This window comes from Passer domesticus, chromosome 11 (assembly GCF_036417665.1).
Source record: "Passer domesticus isolate bPasDom1 chromosome 11, bPasDom1.hap1, whole genome shotgun sequence".
In the NCBI taxonomy this organism is placed as follows: domain Eukaryota; kingdom Metazoa; phylum Chordata; class Aves; order Passeriformes; family Passeridae; genus Passer; species Passer domesticus.
The window spans coordinates 15,457,257-15,475,497 of NC_087484.1; the positions used below are offsets into that span (position 1 = coordinate 15,457,257).

Below are 18,241 nucleotides of genomic sequence, written 5' to 3' on the forward strand. Positions count from 1 at the left end.
AACCAGATAGCTGTCAATAAGCTTTTACAAGCAAGAACAATTAGCCACAAGAAACTCGATACCAAATGTGGCCACCTACCAAAATGAGCCTGAGGAAATATGTGAGAGTGCATTGCTCCCGAGAGGCCTTATGGAAGCCACAAAGAGACCAGACAATGTCAAATCATTTATACACTCTTGAACAGTCATTTCTTAGTTTTATATATATATATATAGAGAGAGAAATAGATACACATATATGTACCAAACAGTTCATCAACAGCATGACCAGCAATAGATTAGTATTAGAAAACCATCAGACATAAGCTCTACAAAACAGATCTCCCATGTACTAAATAGCAAAGTTCATGCAGGAAGAACACAGAAGCACAAGCTGTAAGTTTACACCTTACACTGAAAGGGGCTGAACATTATCTTTACTTATAGACATGATCTCTGTCACTTAGTGTGGAACATCAGAATGCTGCCAAAGGCTTGGAACCTCAGCAAGCCAGGGACAGCTGTATAGAAGGTGGAAGGACAGAGGTGCCACATTCAAAGAAATTTATCTGAAGAGGCTACAAATTCCTAATGATGATCCAAACTAGCCCATTTAGAAATGGGATTAAAATAAAGAAAAGGGTATTTGGGGCATTAAATATCTAATGATAGCTAACAAATTTACCTGCATAATATCTCAAAAAGAATTGAAAACAGAAATAATTTCAACAGAGGACACAAATTTATCAAATCAGTTTTTAACTCAGTGTACCTAAATCACTGAGCAAACCACAACTCAAATGGCAAAATGCACACATCAGCAGATTTTAATCTGTTCAAGTCCAGCTAACAGATAAAAGTGTCAAAATTTAGCAGTTGCTCTAGGGAGAAAAATCAGCATAACCTAGCAGCCATCTAATCCAAGTTCATAGTTTTAAAAAGTAGAAGTTTGCTTTCTTAAAAAGTGATTAAGTTTTGCCTATAGAATCATGATTCTACAGAATTATCCCACAGAAAATTAATATAAAAAAGAAAATGTAAAGATTAAACATACACTTTAAAAAAGAGACACTAATTAAGTGGACTGGTGAGGAGCTAGCATCCCAAGAGCCTTGGAATGATTCTCACTCCAGCTTTTGTTTTGAGAGCTTTCAACGCTTCAAAATAAAGAAATAAATTAAAAAGAAGGGCTTTCAAGATCCTTGATTTCAGGGCTTCCTTTTATAAAGCATGCTCTAAAGCCAAGGTTACAGTCTTGGAAGGAAGCCAACTGGTGATACATACACTACAAACAGGTAGAGCTCAAACAGATCATTTTGACATTTTTCATTGCTACCATTTGAAATCCTAGAATTGCACCTCAACACTGAGCAAACACACAACACATCAAATAGACTAGGGACAGATAATACAGAAAATCTTTAAGAAACATATTACACAGATACAGGAAAAAAGAATCAATGCAATTCTTTAAAGAAAGTCTCCCAAACACTCAATGTATTTTTTTTCTAACCTGTTGCTCCTCGGCTATTGGTCTGGAATGGATTTGTTGAAGGTGCCACTGGGGCAACAGGGGCAGCTACAAATGGATTTGTGGAAGGTGTTGCTGAAAGATTAAAGATATTTTATTAAGCAAGCATTTCTCTAACAGCAAATCTGACTCACATGAAGTCTATACAGCCTTTATCAAACACACAAATGCCTAAAATTAGGCCAAAAATCAGGAAAGTATGTGTCAGTAAAAGACACATTAAAAATACAGTTATTTTAACAGCGGTACTTTTTTGTTAATAGTACCTTTATTAGCTTCAGTAGCAGTGGTATCAAAGCAGAGAATTATCAAGTAAAAATTAGTAGACTGCTTGCTTACAGTCCCCAAAGGGTGCTAGTAACACTTCCATACCTCCAAATGGAGCAGGCACACTTGAAGATGCAGGCTGTGTCTGTGCAGTAGCAGCTACAGGTACTGTTCCAAAAGCATTGCTGGAAATAATTTATACAATTCATTCAGTGAAGTCAGAATTGCTTATTTAATAATTAAATATAATTTACAGTTACTGCTGGCATGTAAAAGAAAGGGGATGAATACTTTTGTGCAGTTTGCAGACTGCAAAGTACCTTCCTGATGGCAGGGTCAGACACTCACTAGTGCTGAGCAATGGAATGTCATCTCCACCAACAGCAGGAGAAGGAATATAGAGCTAAGGCCAACAGCATAAAGGTTGCTTAGCAGAAGCCTTAGGGGCACTTGCAATGACAAGCCCCTAACAGGCATTTGGTATTTGTTACTTCAGTGATACAGAAAAGAAATGGGTGGCACCATTTACATTATAAATAACTGAATTCTTTTTTCAGGGATGATCCTATGATTTTGAGTATGCACACAAGTACTCTGCAGAGCAAAGTGCTACCATCTAACAAGTTTAGCATGTCATGACTAGAAAGATGCAGAGAACATTGCACTGACAGTATTCCTAGAGTATGCCATCCCTCAGTCCTGCCATTATTGAAAACAAGAGCTGCAGTTCCAGCAGTACCTCTAAACTCATTCAGTGCTTCCCCATTTAGACAAGAACACCAGGTCTGAGCAAGGGCTCCCAGCTGCTCTGTGCTGCATACCTGCTGACGTTACTGGTGGCCGTGTACGCGTTGCTGGAGGTGGCCGTGGAGCTGAACACGCTGTCCAGCTCCGCCAGCGCCGCGTACTTGTCCGAAGATGCACTTGACTGGTTGGGGGCTGACAAGGCAGGGCCTGCTGAGGACACTGCTGTGCTGAAGCCACTTCCCTGCTCACTCCCACCTAGAAGGAAAGCAAGCAGATTAAGCGTACTGAGATGGTTTCACTTTCTGCCCTGCTGACATTGAGAACTAAATGAAAATTCACAGACAGTTGCAGACTTAAAGATTAAATATGCACTAGGGCATAGAGGAAAAAGTATTTAACAAGGCATCAGCTGTCAGCAGAATGTCCTGCAAGTACTCTGCAGCCCCAAAGAGCTTTCATTTTCCTAGAAAAATAATCCATTCATCTTCAACTAGAAAATTATCAGAACATCTAACCTCAAATAATCCATTTCAGAACAAACCTCTGGAGTACAAATGAACATAATTTTTAACACACAATTCAAGAAGAACTATATTTGAGTAACAGAATAACTAGCTTTTTCTCCTCAATTTACTATCAACTAAATCCAAATATCACAGCTACTATTTTATGAAAAACTAAAGCCAACTGTTTTTGTGGCAGACAGGTAAGAAAGCTGCTCTGACAGCTCTTTGCAACAACTGCAGCTCTTCATTCCAGAGCATCCACAATAGATTTTAGTACAAATATAAAACATGTATTTGTATGTTTTCATTATTGAAGCAATGATTATTTAGATATTTTAATTTTGAATTATTCATCTCAATGGGAAATAGATTCCCAAAAAGCAGTCTCCTTGACATCCTTTTGGAATAATGTCTTAAAACTCGTACCTTGCACATTTAAGGGTACATTGACACAAAATTCTAGAGATCACTTAGAGAAGGGAAATTTTGAAATAGTGTTACAGTACTTCGACAAGCACAGTCATCCTTGTGGCAACTACACACATATAGAATAACCATGGCAAAAAATAAAGTTTAATACCTTGCCCTGCACTGAAGATATTATCTAAGTTAGCAAGAGCTGCATATTTGTCAGCTGACTGAAGATTCAGTTTATTCACTGCAGCTTTACTGGCTGCAGTTGCTGTGGCGTTGCTCTGAGAAGCATTGAAGGATCCAAAATCAGCACTGGAGGATTTGGGGAAGTTATCAAAGTGAGCAAAATTAGCATTCACTGATCCAGCACTTCCACCTGTAACAAATTAAGTTAAACATGATCAATGCTCCAAAGTTAGACAGTCTCTCCAACTGTAACTGATGGTACAATACCCTCCCTTTGTGGCTATGTGAGGCAATGTGTTTGCCTGCCCCATCCTACCCATTTAAGACTCTTTCCCATTTCCTTCAGAGTTCAGTGGGCCGTCAGAAAAAAATTATAATACAGTGTTTTGACTGCATACCAGGGATAAACACCCCAAACTTCAACACTTTAAATCACAGTCATAATTTGATCCTGAAAACTATATGCTATTTTTAGCTGTTAAAAGTAATTTCAATAATAAAAGCTTCCTGGAAAAAGATTTGTCTTAATCTTTAATATTCAAAATACAGAAGCTTCATTTCCCTAACATATGTGGCTAACAAATAGCTACTATTTACATTTACTTAGTGGTTCAATGTTTAATCATTTCAGGTGTCAGCCATAATCCTAAGCAAAAAAAAAGTGCCTGGAAGTCCAACAGTTATGTGATTTCATGCCCAGGTTTAGAGAGTTTGGTTCTCTGTTCTCAAGAGTTTTAGACTGCATCCAATCAGGAAGGAGGCTGGGGGAAGACACAGCACAGCTCTTTTATAACAAATCTCCACTGAAGTCAGAGATACATCAATCAATTTTAGAAATTTGATGTGAGTCCACACAACTGAACTTCAGATCAAGTATGACACCATGAGCTTCCATCTCTTCATTGTCCAGACAATTTAATCTAGGCAGGTCACATACTTAAATTTAAGTGAGTTGTTCCATTAAGTGTATCACATTTTATAACAGTTGGTTGATGATTCCACTCATACGACAGAACTTTCTAAAACAGAAACACAACTTTCTAAAAGCATAAGCAACAAGTTGAAACATATGCAACAGTAGGAATGGAAGTGCTATACTACAATGGCATAAAATGAAGCAAGCTGAGTTTTCCACTGCGTGGAACTTACTGTGTACAGCCTGGAGAGGAAAAGCTGAAGTAAATTCACCAAAACTGCAGCTAGATGAAAGCGTTCTGAACGCTGGACAGCCAGAAATTGTGTGTGGGTTAAAGTTAACATAAGAAGGGAGAAAGAAAATTTGAAAAAAAAGTTTAAAACAACACCACACTCAAAAGAAAAAAAAAAGGAAAAGAAAGTCAGTCAGCCAAAGATCTAGACAAACAGCAAGTGTAAACTCAAGCAGAAGTTCTAAAGCATGATCAAATTAAAGGAAAGCAAAATAAATCAGCAATAGGCTCTACACATGAAGTCAAACATACTGAAGTGTGTGCACATGCTACACATATGCATAGACACACACTTGTTTGGTACTGTGACATCCTTTTGGATCTGCTGAAGTGCTTCTCTTAGAAGACAGAGTCAATTCAATACTTATTAAAAGCAGTAGAGTTTATTCTTTTCATAGTTATTTCAGGTGTAGAGCTAACAAACACAGTGCCATAAATCAGACTTCTGAGTAGCATTAGGGGAAAAAAAAAATCAACACCAAACACAAGGAATTCATTTTGAGTTTCCCCAGAGCTTCAGATGGCTTGATCACATTAAAGCAGGCAGATGCAAGAAAAACTCAACTTCGGTACCTTTCAACATAAAGGTAAGGATTATTTCAATTAAGTATTAATCAAAAGTGCTAGGACTTCTACCTGTATTTTGGGGCTGAAAAGGAGACTGACTTGCTGTGGGGAAACCTCCAAAATTACTCGAGCCACTAGACTGTCCAAATGCATCAAAGTTTGCAAAACCTGCATTGGCAGAGTTCTGCGCTGTAAATCGCAAAGGAACAAAACATGTTAATGGATATGGGAAATAAACACAAAAACAGATGTATTAACTGAATTCATGGTCATGACAGCCTTCAAGGGTTATGTCCTGCCATGTGCTGCTTTTGACATGAAGAAAATTACACGTTATTCTACAATTGAACAAGCTCTCACAAATCACAGAGCTGGCTCAATTAATGCCACTTCTGTCCTTCCCACACAAGCTGGTACACACAACTGCATGAACCAATGGAATCCACTCCAGCTTAACCCTAAGTGCTGGCTGCTCAGGAAAAAACAGCCATAAAGGACAAAATACCTAGTTTCCAAAACTAGAACTTGTGGGCTAACTGAATGTTTCTTTTTGCATAAAAACCAGAAGGTATTCTTGTAACACACTGGCATTCAAATTCCTCATACACCAAGTTCTTCCTCCTCAGGTGATCTGGTTGGCACAGCTTGAATAGTTTTGGCTAGGTTTATAAATTCATTTAACTGGAAAAATCATTATTTAAAAACCTAAATCAGAGTACAGAAATATGGAAAATCAATATCAGTGGCAAGAGGATAGATAGCATTCATAGAGTGTATCCACAAAATAAAATCCAAGGAAATTTCAAACAATTTCAGTTTTTGCCTTCCTTTTGTGCCACACTATGGGAGAAAAGAGAAGTTAACACTAATCTAATTTTAACCAGCTGGACATTCAAGCATCTATAGATTCAACAGGGACTGCACACCTAACAGGTCCACAGAAGCCCTTAAACACTATTATAAGCAAGAAAAAAATGTTTTTAATTAAATGCAAACCAAACCTTTTTATAAAGATAACTTGAGTTACTATCTAAAGAAAGTTCACAAAACACCTTCTGGAATAACAGATGGCAATACATTACATTTTTAGGTTAAAATTTGTTTATTCTGGAGAGATTTTACAGATTAAGTATATATAAAGAGAATAAATTATGCTGATTGCTGAAGTACTGTAACTTAATCTGATACTGCTAATTAAAAGTTCTATTATTTCAATTAATTTCTATTCAAAGGCATCTGTACCACAGACTTATAAACTGAAAGGACATTTTAATACAAATTACTGTACTCCACAATGCTGCTAATATAAATTAGCAGGAAAGTGCCTGCATTTTCTTTCCCAGAGTACCCTGGGAGAGAGGGTGAGGTCTGGCTGGACTCAATACCACATTTAATAAACCATGTGCATAAGCATTAGGTTACAGAGCATGGTTTTGGCAGCAGGGAGCAGCCAGGGTGGTCCCTGTGAGGAGAGAACAGAAGCTGCCCCCATTGTTGCACAGCTGCTGCAGCTCCAAGATTGCCCCACCACTGCCCAAAGCTAAGGACACCAGCAGTGCTGGCTGGGGCACTGTGCATAAAAAGGTTAAAAACCAGTGTGCAGCAGCTGTGGCAGAGAGGAGTGAGGAAAATGCAAGAGAAAACACTGCAGATACCAAGGCCAGCTAAGAGGGAGGGAAGGACATGCTCCAGGCCCATGGAGAAGACCATGGTAAGGAAAGCTGTGCCACTGCAGCCCATGAAGGACCATGGTGCAACACATCCACACTGCAGCCTGGGCAGGAGCCATGCCAGAGCAGGGAGGGAAGGCTTGAGGAGGCTGGAGCTCGTGGAAAGCTGCTGCTGGAGCAGGTTTTCTGGCAGGAGCTGTGACCCTGCCTGAAGGACAGCACCCCAGGGAAAGGACCCATGCTGGAGCAGTTCTAGAACTGACACTGAGGGCAAGGGCTCACATTCCAAGAAGTTTGAGAAGGACCATATCCCATGGCAGGGGAAGGACACCACACTGGAGCAGGGGAACAGCATGAGGAAGGAGTAGCAAGAGAGACAAAATCTTACTACTTAACTGCAATGCCCATTCCCCAGCCTCCTCATGAGGAGGAGCTAATATGGTCAGGAGTGAAAAGAAGGGATGAAGGTGGGTTTGGTTTTATTTTTTTACCTATCCCACTCTATTATTAAGTGTCAACAAACTAAGTCAAGTCTGGTTTGCCCAGTTACTTTCTCTTGACTCATCAGCTTTTTTGTGTCTTCTCCCCCAGCCTGCTGATGGGAGAGTGAACATACAGCCCCGTGGGCACCTGGAACCCACCGCAGCATGAGAGTCAGCAAGGAAAAAAAAAATCAGAGTGAAAGCATGATCTTGGGAAAGTTATTTTCACCTTTGAAGTATGCAAAAAGTTGGCACAAACAGACAAAAAATTACTTCTATGATATCCGCTGTATTGATTCAAACAGCATTTTACAGACTCCAAATCCCAAAGTTTGAGCTGTTTTGGTTTTTAAACCAGTAGTTTTTTAATAGGAATAGATTAAGAATTTACTTTAAAAATGAAAGTGATACTTTCATCCTAATGCATCAATTGGACAGGCAAGAGACTGATGTTTAGTTGACCAAAGAGGATTAAGTACGTAAATGTCACTTCTAGAATAAGGGCAAGATTATTCCTTTTAACCACTCACACAAACAGAAAACTATGTCAAGAATCTTAAATAAAATATCTTTTGGGTCCAAATGGGAAAACTGGAGTGTGTTACATCACAAAACACTTCATTTTACTGTATCAGCTGCCACAGAAAGGATGACCTTCAAGTGAGCCCATGTTCAAACAGTATTGCTGTAAAGCCTCTTCAGCAGAGTATTCTGATATTAATCTCGTTTTATTTTATGCAGTAAAACTTCAACCTTTGTAAATATGACACAAAAGTAAAGACCAGGTAAGACTTGTACTCTCCTGCACCTGGACAATATGTAGATTGCCAATTCCAAAATTCAGTTCTCCACACAAAAACCCAAGAACAATCCTAAGTAAGCTCAGGAACTGCAGAGGGTTGCAGATTGCCACGGATTTACAGCTGCTCTTGACACTGCAGACCAACAAAGCAGTACAAAAGCCAGTTGGCTACAGCCAGGAATGACAACACCAGTCATGGCAATGCCAGCTGCTCCCACAATCTCTGCAGTTTCTTCTGAGGCTTGTACTACCTCATATGCAATAAAGGTATGAAACACTGTTAAACATAAAAAAACTAAAATAAAATCTACATATACCCAAAGTAAAAAAAAAAAAAAATCTACAAAATAACTCTTATACTATTTTGCTTTTTCTAGATAAAGCCTCTTCTCCCATGTTATCTGTAGTAAAGTTGTGCTGTGTCACTACACCTTTGTAAAATCTTTTGTGCAGGTCATCTATTTCATCAGTTTTTAAGAAATTTACATGCCAAAAAATGTAATCCTTGTTGCGATTACCAATCTATAAAATACAGACAAATCAGTCATGTACCATCTGCAAAATCTTGATTTTGCAGAAATTACAGAACTTTGTAAACTAAATACCAACAGCAAACATAAGGTCAATATGTTTCCCCTTCAATTAGCAACAATATCCTGAACCAGCTTAATACATTAAAGAACTTGGAAAGCAGAAACACATCACAAATTGCAGTTCCTGCATAATTTTCAAGATTTACACCTACACTTCACAGATTACAGCACAAGTTTGTTAATATTTTCCTATCAGCTGCTGCACTCAGTAACTCATACTGAAGGATCTTATGTTTGCTGGTCTCTTCAGTGATTTAGTTGGCATTGTGTACAGGAAGGGAAAAAACTCCATCCCTTATAAACACAGCCAAAACCAAGCTCTAAAACAAGAAGACCAGACCATAAACTTCAAGAAAGTAGTGCTGGACTAAGTGCAAATTCTCCCATTCTCCTTAGCAGTGTGTAATTGCTAACAAAAATTACATGTTTACACAGCTCCTTAATGAGCATTTCAAACTCATTTTTGCCAAAGCTGGCAGACTGATCAACCCTCCTTGTGTTCCAAAGGAAGAGTCTGTAACATTTTGTTATTCTTTTCACTAACAGCACCCTGTACTTACTGCACACAAGATAAGCCTTACAAGCATTTTACTACAGCAAGTCAGAAAACACCCTCAGGTAGCAAGTCTGCAATACACGTTCAGCTGTCACACACTCAGAATCAGGATTCTGTCTTTTAGAAACTGATTTACTAGCCCTGATACTGCTTGGGGCTCTAAAACCTATGGTAAGAAGTCATAAGAATGACCACAATGGTTTGTTTGTGACCAGAAATTAACAGGCTCTCTCCTCAGATTTTATTTATTCTGGAGTGTTCCTATAGCTTTCTATCCTTCTAAAAATTATCCAGCAGAGATGCAATGGAATTTTACTTAGATTTGGAACACAGTACTGAAATACTGCTTTAATGGAATTTTTACCTCCTAAAAAGCACTAAGAATAATAAAGAGTATATAAATAAAGAATCATTCAGCAACAAGTCTGAAAGAAATTATTAGAAAGAATTAACCATCTGCAGCCTTTTCAGTAACACTACACAGTATTGGCAGCACAAGTTAAATACACCCCCAAAATTATGACTAACAAGAAATCTAATTTTAAGGATTTTACAGAACACAGAGAGTAACAATTGCTGTTACAGTGTTACTGAATTCAGACATTTATTTCACATTAATTTGGATAAATCTTGGTATTTTGCTCAGTTCCTCAGCTGTGAACCTTAAGTCCAGTCTATACTGGATACTTTATCTTGGCTGTTAACAGTTTCAGGACTGATTTGCAAGAAATCTCTCTGAGTGGCTTAGCAGCATCACAGTTTCTGTCAGAACAACTAGATGAAAAGCCCATTCAGGCCAGGCAGGCAAAGGTACTTTCCCACAACTACAAGGCAAGCTAGCAACAACAAACTTCAGTGACCACAGAACTGAGTTTGTCTTTAGGATACACTTCCACGGCTCTTGGGCTTTGGCTGGGAAAAAAACCCCTGAGGGTTCAATATATTTTACTGAAGTCATCCTCTAAGAATTCAAGGCCTATCCTCTTTCCTCAGTCAATACATATGCTCCAGGCTTGTTTATCCTCCCTGAAACTACAGAATACTGCTCACATGGGCAGTACTCAGCTTTCAAACAGACACACACACAAAAGATGAGATCACTCTTTAAACTGGCTAAGCCTTGGTTTTTCCTTTGACAAATTGGCAGTTATTATCAATGCATTTGAACTCCTTTTAAGTCTCTGTATCTGCTTGCTTTTCATGAATGCTCTTCCTAATAATTTTCAGAAAGAAAATTGAAGGTCTAATATCAACTTCTCCCAACATTTTATTACTCATCCTCTCACTCTCTCCCCCAAAGAACCTAAAGTTTAGTAGTAGGCAGAAGCAGTGTAATCATACATATCCTAGAAAATAGCTATAGCAACCCCCACTTCCAAAAGCAGAATCGTCACTCTTTATGTCTTCAACCCTTCTTTATAAAGACCTGAAATAAACTTTCAACAATACAACATTCCTAAGGCACAGAGATTACATACACCTCATGAAGTTTAGTCAAAAGCCATCAAAATTAAAACTACATTTTATACAATTAAAAGGGATACAGTGGTCCAAATACCTACCTGTATGACTGTTGAAGTGTGCAAAATTAGCAAAATTCGCTGTAGCAGTTGACTGAGGAGGGGCAGCAGCAAAGATATCTGAGCCAAGGTCACTGAGGAGGTCAAATTGTTTCTTTTCTTGCTGCTGCTGTCCTTGAGATCGAACTACAACAGGAGACTACAAACAAGATTTCAATTAGCTACTACAAAAAGGCGATATTTAACCAAACTGACATTTACAAAATATTAGAAGGCTAGACTAAGCTTATTTCTTTAACAGGACATTTATTCCCGAAGTTTAAGATGCTGTATGTAGCACACACCCTCCTCCTATAGTATGAGAAAGACTATTTATGCTCCTACTCTGGCTCTTAAAGGAACTCTGTTGCAGATATACATGGTTTAATAGCACCCAGAAGAATAAAGTAGCAATATATTATTAGTAACTTCAGATTTTGTATTTGAATCTGTAAATACTGTCCAAATACAAGCAATAAAACTTAATTTTACAACCCAGAAAATTGTTATTCACTACATTCTGAAAAAATCATTAGAATTCAGTATAAGGAGAGAAAAATTGAAGAATTTAATAGCAGGGCTTGAAGTTGCAATTTTCTACTGTTTGAGTTAAAAGAGGTCCATTCAAGAGTTGCCTGTATCTTGATGGCAGTTTTCAAACAAACTGTCTTCCCTCCAAAAATCTAAGTATGCAGTGTTGTTTGACTTTACATTACAGCATACAGATGCCTCCTGAAAGCCAATTAAGACAGTTTCGGAATGCAGAGGAAGCCATAATAAATATGACATGTTTTCATCCACATATTCACTACTAATCTCAGTTAACAACATCAATCATTTTCTTATTTTCAAAGAGAAAATGCAAAAATGAAAATATAACACATTAGGTCCAAACTTTAGAGGTGTTTATGAAAAAGACAATCCTATCACATTGGAAAACTCTTTACTGAAAATAACCACTAAAAAATCAATTTGGTCAATAGAAACAAACTTCATTTACTACCTGATCTGCAAACTTCAGTAAAATATATGACATGCAGTGATCCTACAGTCACAGCAGCTGTTACTGCAAGAATTTCTGTGCCATGGAAAGAGCAACAAGGAACTGCAGAACGGTTCTGTGCTCCTCAACAATCATTACTCACTTGGCTAGGTGTGCCCTTGTTTAAGTGCAGTGCGGGTGCAGCTTCTCCCAAGAGAGATTTGAGTGGCTTCACCTCAGGTGTGCTGCTTGTACTACTGGCAGAAGAGCCCGATATGGATGCATGGACTGATGCCACCACCTTTGCTTGCTCTGGAGGAACATACCTACATGCAAGAAGAGCAATGGTTTTTACAAGTTTCACATGAGAAGTTGTTGAGTCTGAAGTTGATAACTGGCAGATCTCAGCTTAGCTCCTGAAACCCTGGTCCTGCAATAGACTGGATCAGTAGTTTGCAAAGTACCCATTCTTTAAATATGAGAGATTTTTTTTTTTAATGGACTACAATTTAAAGTCATCAATACTTTTAGCACTTATTCAATACAAAACATGCCTTTCCCATACTAATAAATTGTATGGGAAATAACAGTTTGCAAAAAAACAGTTTGTAGTTGACATCCTCTTAAGCCATTTCTGTTCCATCCATATGAACACTGAGAAACTTGTTTAGTTTGTCTTCTCTGCTTCCTGCAGGAGCTCTACATAAAGTTCAGAAATCATTTCACTTTACACAGCTGTGTAATCTAGTCTGAAGAGCACACTCAAAGAAGGAAATAACACTCAAAATGAGAGCAAACAGTCCATCTTCACTTCTCCTCATAGGAGCAATCTTTATAATAGTAAAGGTATCTTACCATCTTTTCTTTTCATATTTTTCCTGTAGAAACTCCTTTACTTTCTGTGGATCCCTGAAGTCTGGAATTGCTGATGATCTATCATCAAATAGGCCTAGCCAAATCTGTTTGCACACCTTAAAAAAACCACAACAAAGATTAATCAGAGAAAATACCTTAATTCAGAAGCTATTTATATTTGCTATTGTTAATACATTAAACCATTAAAGTGTGTGGCTGCATAATTTATATTCCAGACTGAGCTGCTGTAACAACTGACTGGTGCCCCATGTACCTGTCGAAATACCTAAAGTTGCCTGTCACAGCAGGGCAAGCAGATCCCAGCATCCAATTTCACCATTCAACACTCCTTTTACAAAGTATTTGTAGCATGTGCTCATGAAATGCAAAGCACCTGATTTCTACTTGCAATCTTTAAGATTCTTCTCCTTCACCTAATTCTACACATTCCCTTACTGTACTTCAGGGCTTAAAACTGTTTTAAGAGATTCCATATGCCTTAAGCCTCAAATGGTAGATTTTAAAGAATCCAAGGTTCAGTATTTATACTTTTAATTACTATTTGAGTACAAGAACTGTTTTTTCCAACAGCTTTTGTTACCATGATGCAGTTTCTACAATACCATATACATTTGAGTGATGGTATGATATAAGGGGTAAAAATACTCTTGCTCCAATTTCATTTTCTAATTGTAGTTGTGAGTGAGCAAAAGTTTAACCACTTGCAAAATTCTCAGTATGCTCAAGCTTCAATTCCTGAGCAAAACAAGAGGAAAGGTGTTTTCAAAACTAAACAAGACACAGGAGTTTTAACTTGACATGTTTTAAGCCCTTCAGACTATTCTGCAAGTAACCTGAATATGCACCCAAACAATAACACCAAACATTAGCTGCCCTCAGAAATCACAGTGCCCTTTTAGAACAGGTTTCTTCCAGAGAAGCAGTCAAAAAAGCTTTGTTTTCATGATGCATACCTTTTCTTCCCACACCCTTTCTGAAATAGCCCTGACCACCCCTCCTATTTGCCAACTACAAACACGCCCTCTGTCTCTGCAAGTGTCAGGTTTTCAACATTTTCCCCAGTGACCTTCAGACTCTAACAACCAAGAGCAGCAAAACTGATTGCTCTGAAAGTTGGCAAATCAAGGTAAAGCTGGGATACTCCCACTTCAGTATCTTCCCCAAACTACTTGGCAAACATGATAAATCTTATAGGTCATTTCAAAGATTGTTCAGCATTAGAGAGATTAGGCAGACATCCTAAATACATATTTCAGATGTGATGTTTCAGTTCTAAATAGTCCATTTACATATTCAACATCTAACAGTCCTTATTACCAACATTATCATCATCTACTGGATAGTAACAAACAACAACAGGAAACAGATCTAATGATCAAAAGATATTTTTAAATGAGTATTTATATAGCTAATTTAGAGCTAAGATCAGTAGTTACTACCTCAAACTCAGCAATTCTGCATTCATTCCGCAATTGTACTCCACCACAGGTGGAGTTCAACTCACTGATTTGAGTTCTCAAAATTAAACAGTCACTTACAGTATAGCAATAGATAAAATGAAGCTTAATATATTTGTTTAATACATCTTTATACAAAATTAAAAGACAAACAGTCAAAAAAGTCACAAGTCTGTTCTAAAGTAAAAGCTAATATCAAGAATCACTGTTTTAACAGTATCAATCTTCACAGCTTTTTGGTAATAAAACATATAAAGTCAGAATATTTATGTGTGCAGCTTTAAACTTGCAGTGAATAGCCTGAAGTGAGCCAGCAGTAGTATTTCCATACTTAGATTTGTGAGTATAACTATACAAGCAGCAGTCATATGATTGCTAGGAGGAAGAGAAGTTCTGCTTGTGGCTATTTACAGAATCTCTAGCAGCAGGAGTTGGTGGTGTTCAAATCCACACAGTCCCTTCCCAACCCCAACTTCAATATTGGAAAGAACATCAGGAAACACTGAAGAAAAGAAAAATTGTGCTTAATTTCAGACAAGCAGAAAGACAAATGTTACAACAGTCCCTACTTCATTCTGCACCCAGCATTGTAACACTTGGGGCTCTACCATGATAATCAGTTTGCATCCAGCCTGGGTTGTGCTGGCAAATGACAGAGGAGGGCCTCTTCCCCACCCATACCAGACCATCCAATTACTTCTCCTTCTCCTGCCACCCAAAACAAGTCAGATCAAAGAAACTCATCACAATTACCATGTCACTGCTACCATTGAAACCTGAAGATCAACTCACAACAACAAACCACAACCCAGTTTTTCACGTTTTTCCCTCCCAGTTTTCTGCTTCATCCTCCTCCTAAAGTGCCTGAGCATTTAGAGTGAGGGGGGAAGAAAACAAAACAAAAACCCCTCAAAACAAACAAATAAAAACCCCCAACAACAAACAATTCAAACAAAAAAACCACCACAGCTCCATGTCAATGTCTCAGGCCATCAGGACCACTAGAGGCAATTTCTATGAGGACTCAGAAAACAAGGTGCTGCGTGCCTTCAGTTCATTACCAGCTACAGAGCCATAGTAGATAGAGTTCCATGAATATGCAAACAGGAACGGAGGAGGACTGTGCTGAACAAACACCTGTTCGTTTAAAGTGATGCAAGTGTCTTAAAGGCATCGGCTCCTGCCATTGCACTGCAATTTTTGCAAACCTTCAGAAAACAGGCTTCCAAAAGTGTTTCCTGGAGCAACTAATTCCTTCTAAATACCTAACCACAAAAGGAAGTAACAAACGAAATATGCTTCAAGTCACTACGGTAATTAATTTAAACAAACTGCCAGGCACTCTGTGTTCTTCTGTTGCTGGTAGCACAGAGAACAGTTTTACTAAATGGGCAACCAATTTTACTACCAGTTTCACTAATGGACAACCACTAAGACAAAGAACCTACTTAGTCACACACACCTCAAGACATTCCATTGTACCAGAGTCTGACTGCAGGAGCTGTACAAATGCAGTGTAAAACGTTTACCACATCAAATGCAAATTAAATTTCACCCAGGTTTCTTAGCCTAAAGAGTTATCAGAGGAAGTACAATTTCTTAGAAGTTCTTAAAATGGACAAGTCTTAAACCAAAACCAGACACCCACGACAGATAAGAGTAGTTTGGATTAGTGGGAATGATGGAAAGAAACCACAAGATTCTAAGTGGGTGTACAACATGACTGGAATACAAAGGGTAAATCACATCCTCATAAGGGCATTTCAGACCATGCTTATGCTAAAAAAAAGGCTGTTTTGTCTTCCTACTACAGTTGGGCTTGATGATCTTAAAGGTTTTTTCCAACCTACACAATTCTGACTTAAGTTCTTTAGAAAGCCAGATTTTATGAAGTTTTAGAACCACACCAGAAACCATGGAAAGGCACATATTTCTGTCTGAAGTAGCACACAATGCTTTGAACATCAGCAGCCATTCCAAGCAGGCATTCAGAGCCCAATAAAAGGCCCGTTGTCTTCCCTTGTTTGCTGGTGACCTGTCTAGCTATACTTCTGCTACCATCATCTGACTTGACAGGGATCCACAACACAGCATTGATTATGCTTCAAGTGAACCACAAAACAATTTTCAGCCATCTAAAAAAACACAAATGGCAGAGAGCTGTGCAATACCACAGGATGAAATGAAAATTGAAAAATAAAATTTAAAAAATACTGGTATCAGAGACAGAATGCACATCACATAATTGTGTTTTCTTGAAGTAGTTGTCTGTCCACAGTCATTTGAAAGTCACCAACAGTACTGAATCTTGTGCAAAGAAAGAAGTTTGCTGTGAGAACTTTTTATTTTTGCTTCATTTTTATTGACCACGTCATCACATTTTTTGTTTCAAAGCTATTCAAAAGTTACTCTTGTGATAAATATCAGGGAAACTTATGCCATACAACTTGCTGTTTATGGTGGGGGAAGATTACTCAGCATTTATACCTTTGGTACCCAGATTACTCCCCACTAATTCACCATCTGAACTGGACAGATACCAAAAGATTCATTACAATAACAACAACAAAAAATAGCACAACTATAGAAAGATCAGACTGGCAACTTTAGTTGCCAGCACTTCATCAGAAGCTTCAGTGCTATGTTCTGTCTGGCCCAACAGCTGCCCAGGCAGGCCACCTGAACAGCACAGCTACTCCCACAGTTATTCAGCAAGCTATCCACAGCATGTGCTGACTCTTGCAGGGCATTACTTGCAGGACATGGGAGCAGGGAGGAACTGCAAAAAGGCATTAAAGGAAATGTAAACCTGCACAAACCCAAGCCTTAAGCAAGCAGTTACTCTACTAAACACAGTTTTCTTCTTATTAAATACAAATTCACTATCTGAAAAAAAAATCCAAGGACATAATTGTTCTCAATTTTTTGCAATATTGAAAATGCATGTTTTGAGAAATATGAATTTGATATCCCAAGGAATATGTATTTCAAACCACCCCCCTATCAGCTCCATAAACAAATCACACTCGCAGAGCTCATTCAGAAAATGCTACTGCTGAAGTTGTATGACACATCTTCAGCCCCATTTTAACAGAATTACTCATTCCTTTGCTTTTACAGATAAGATATGAACCATCATCCCAACTAACCACACAATTACACAACACTACTATTAAGGTATTGGGCCTAAAAATTCCATGGCTTTCTGAAATCCTTCTACATTGCACCATCTCCTTGGGAATACTCTGGTTCAGCCATTTAATATTAATATTGTTCTTTCTGCAACAGCAGCACCAATAAGCCTGCGCTCAAAAGCTCTGTTTATTTGCTGAAAGCTTTGCTGTACTCCTCCTTTTGATAACCACAGCTCTATCAAACAAAATGCTCTGCTTAGAGAAGAGCCTGACAAGCTGGAGCCAAGAGTAAACATTCCAGTTATGTGGAAGCCCGTAGAAACAGTGGAACATATCCAACAATCCATAATCATTGTCCACTGTCCCTGAAAAGTATAATTAGTCCATGTCCCACTGGTTCACCAACAGAGCAGGGGAAAAAAAGGAGAGCATTGAAGTCAGAATGACTAAGCGTATGCAGCATGTGAAAGTCTACTTTTGTTGAAGACTTGACAGAAGCCATACTTTGAAGTTTTGCCCCTACTGCACTCTGGGGGCTGTAAAAAATCAAGACAAAGCACAGTTTTACCTCATCAGATAACAATAAGTAGATTAGAAGATTCAGCAGTTGTCTTCATGGAATTTAAAAGTTCATGAGAATCCCTTTACAACTGCTTTGGGAAGGATAGTACCTGTCCTCTGCCAACAAGCTCCAGTCCTGCAAGGGATGTCATTAGACACTTGGC

The 18,241-nt window shown here is 38.3% G+C and overlaps 1 protein-coding gene across 10 annotated transcripts in view; it reads right to left on the minus strand.

The window, feature by feature from the left end:
• The window catches only part of AGFG1 (ArfGAP with FG repeats 1), a 35,616-nt gene that overhangs the window by 2,817 nt on the left and 14,558 nt on the right, over positions 1–18,241 (minus strand). For 4 of the 10 annotated variants that reach the window (XM_064385902.1, XM_064385901.1, XM_064385909.1 and 1 more), the window contains 10 exons: positions 12,905–13,020; positions 12,213–12,375; positions 11,071–11,227; positions 5,475–5,594; positions 4,780–4,851; positions 3,611–3,820; positions 2,599–2,779; positions 1,883–1,962; positions 1,493–1,585; positions 80–127 (listed from right to left, as the gene is read on the minus strand). In XM_064385902.1, the coding sequence (XP_064241972.1) occupies positions 80–127; positions 1,493–1,585; positions 1,883–1,962; positions 2,599–2,779; positions 3,611–3,820; positions 4,780–4,851; positions 5,475–5,594; positions 11,071–11,227; positions 12,213–12,375; positions 12,905–13,020 (1,240 nt within the window). The remainder of the gene's footprint in view (positions 1–79; positions 128–1,492; positions 1,586–1,882; positions 1,963–2,598; positions 2,780–3,610; positions 3,821–4,779; positions 4,852–5,474; positions 5,595–11,070; positions 11,228–12,212; positions 12,376–12,904; positions 13,021–18,241) is intronic. The other 6 variants (XM_064385904.1, XM_064385903.1, XM_064385905.1 and 3 more) reach the window with 5 other exon arrangements.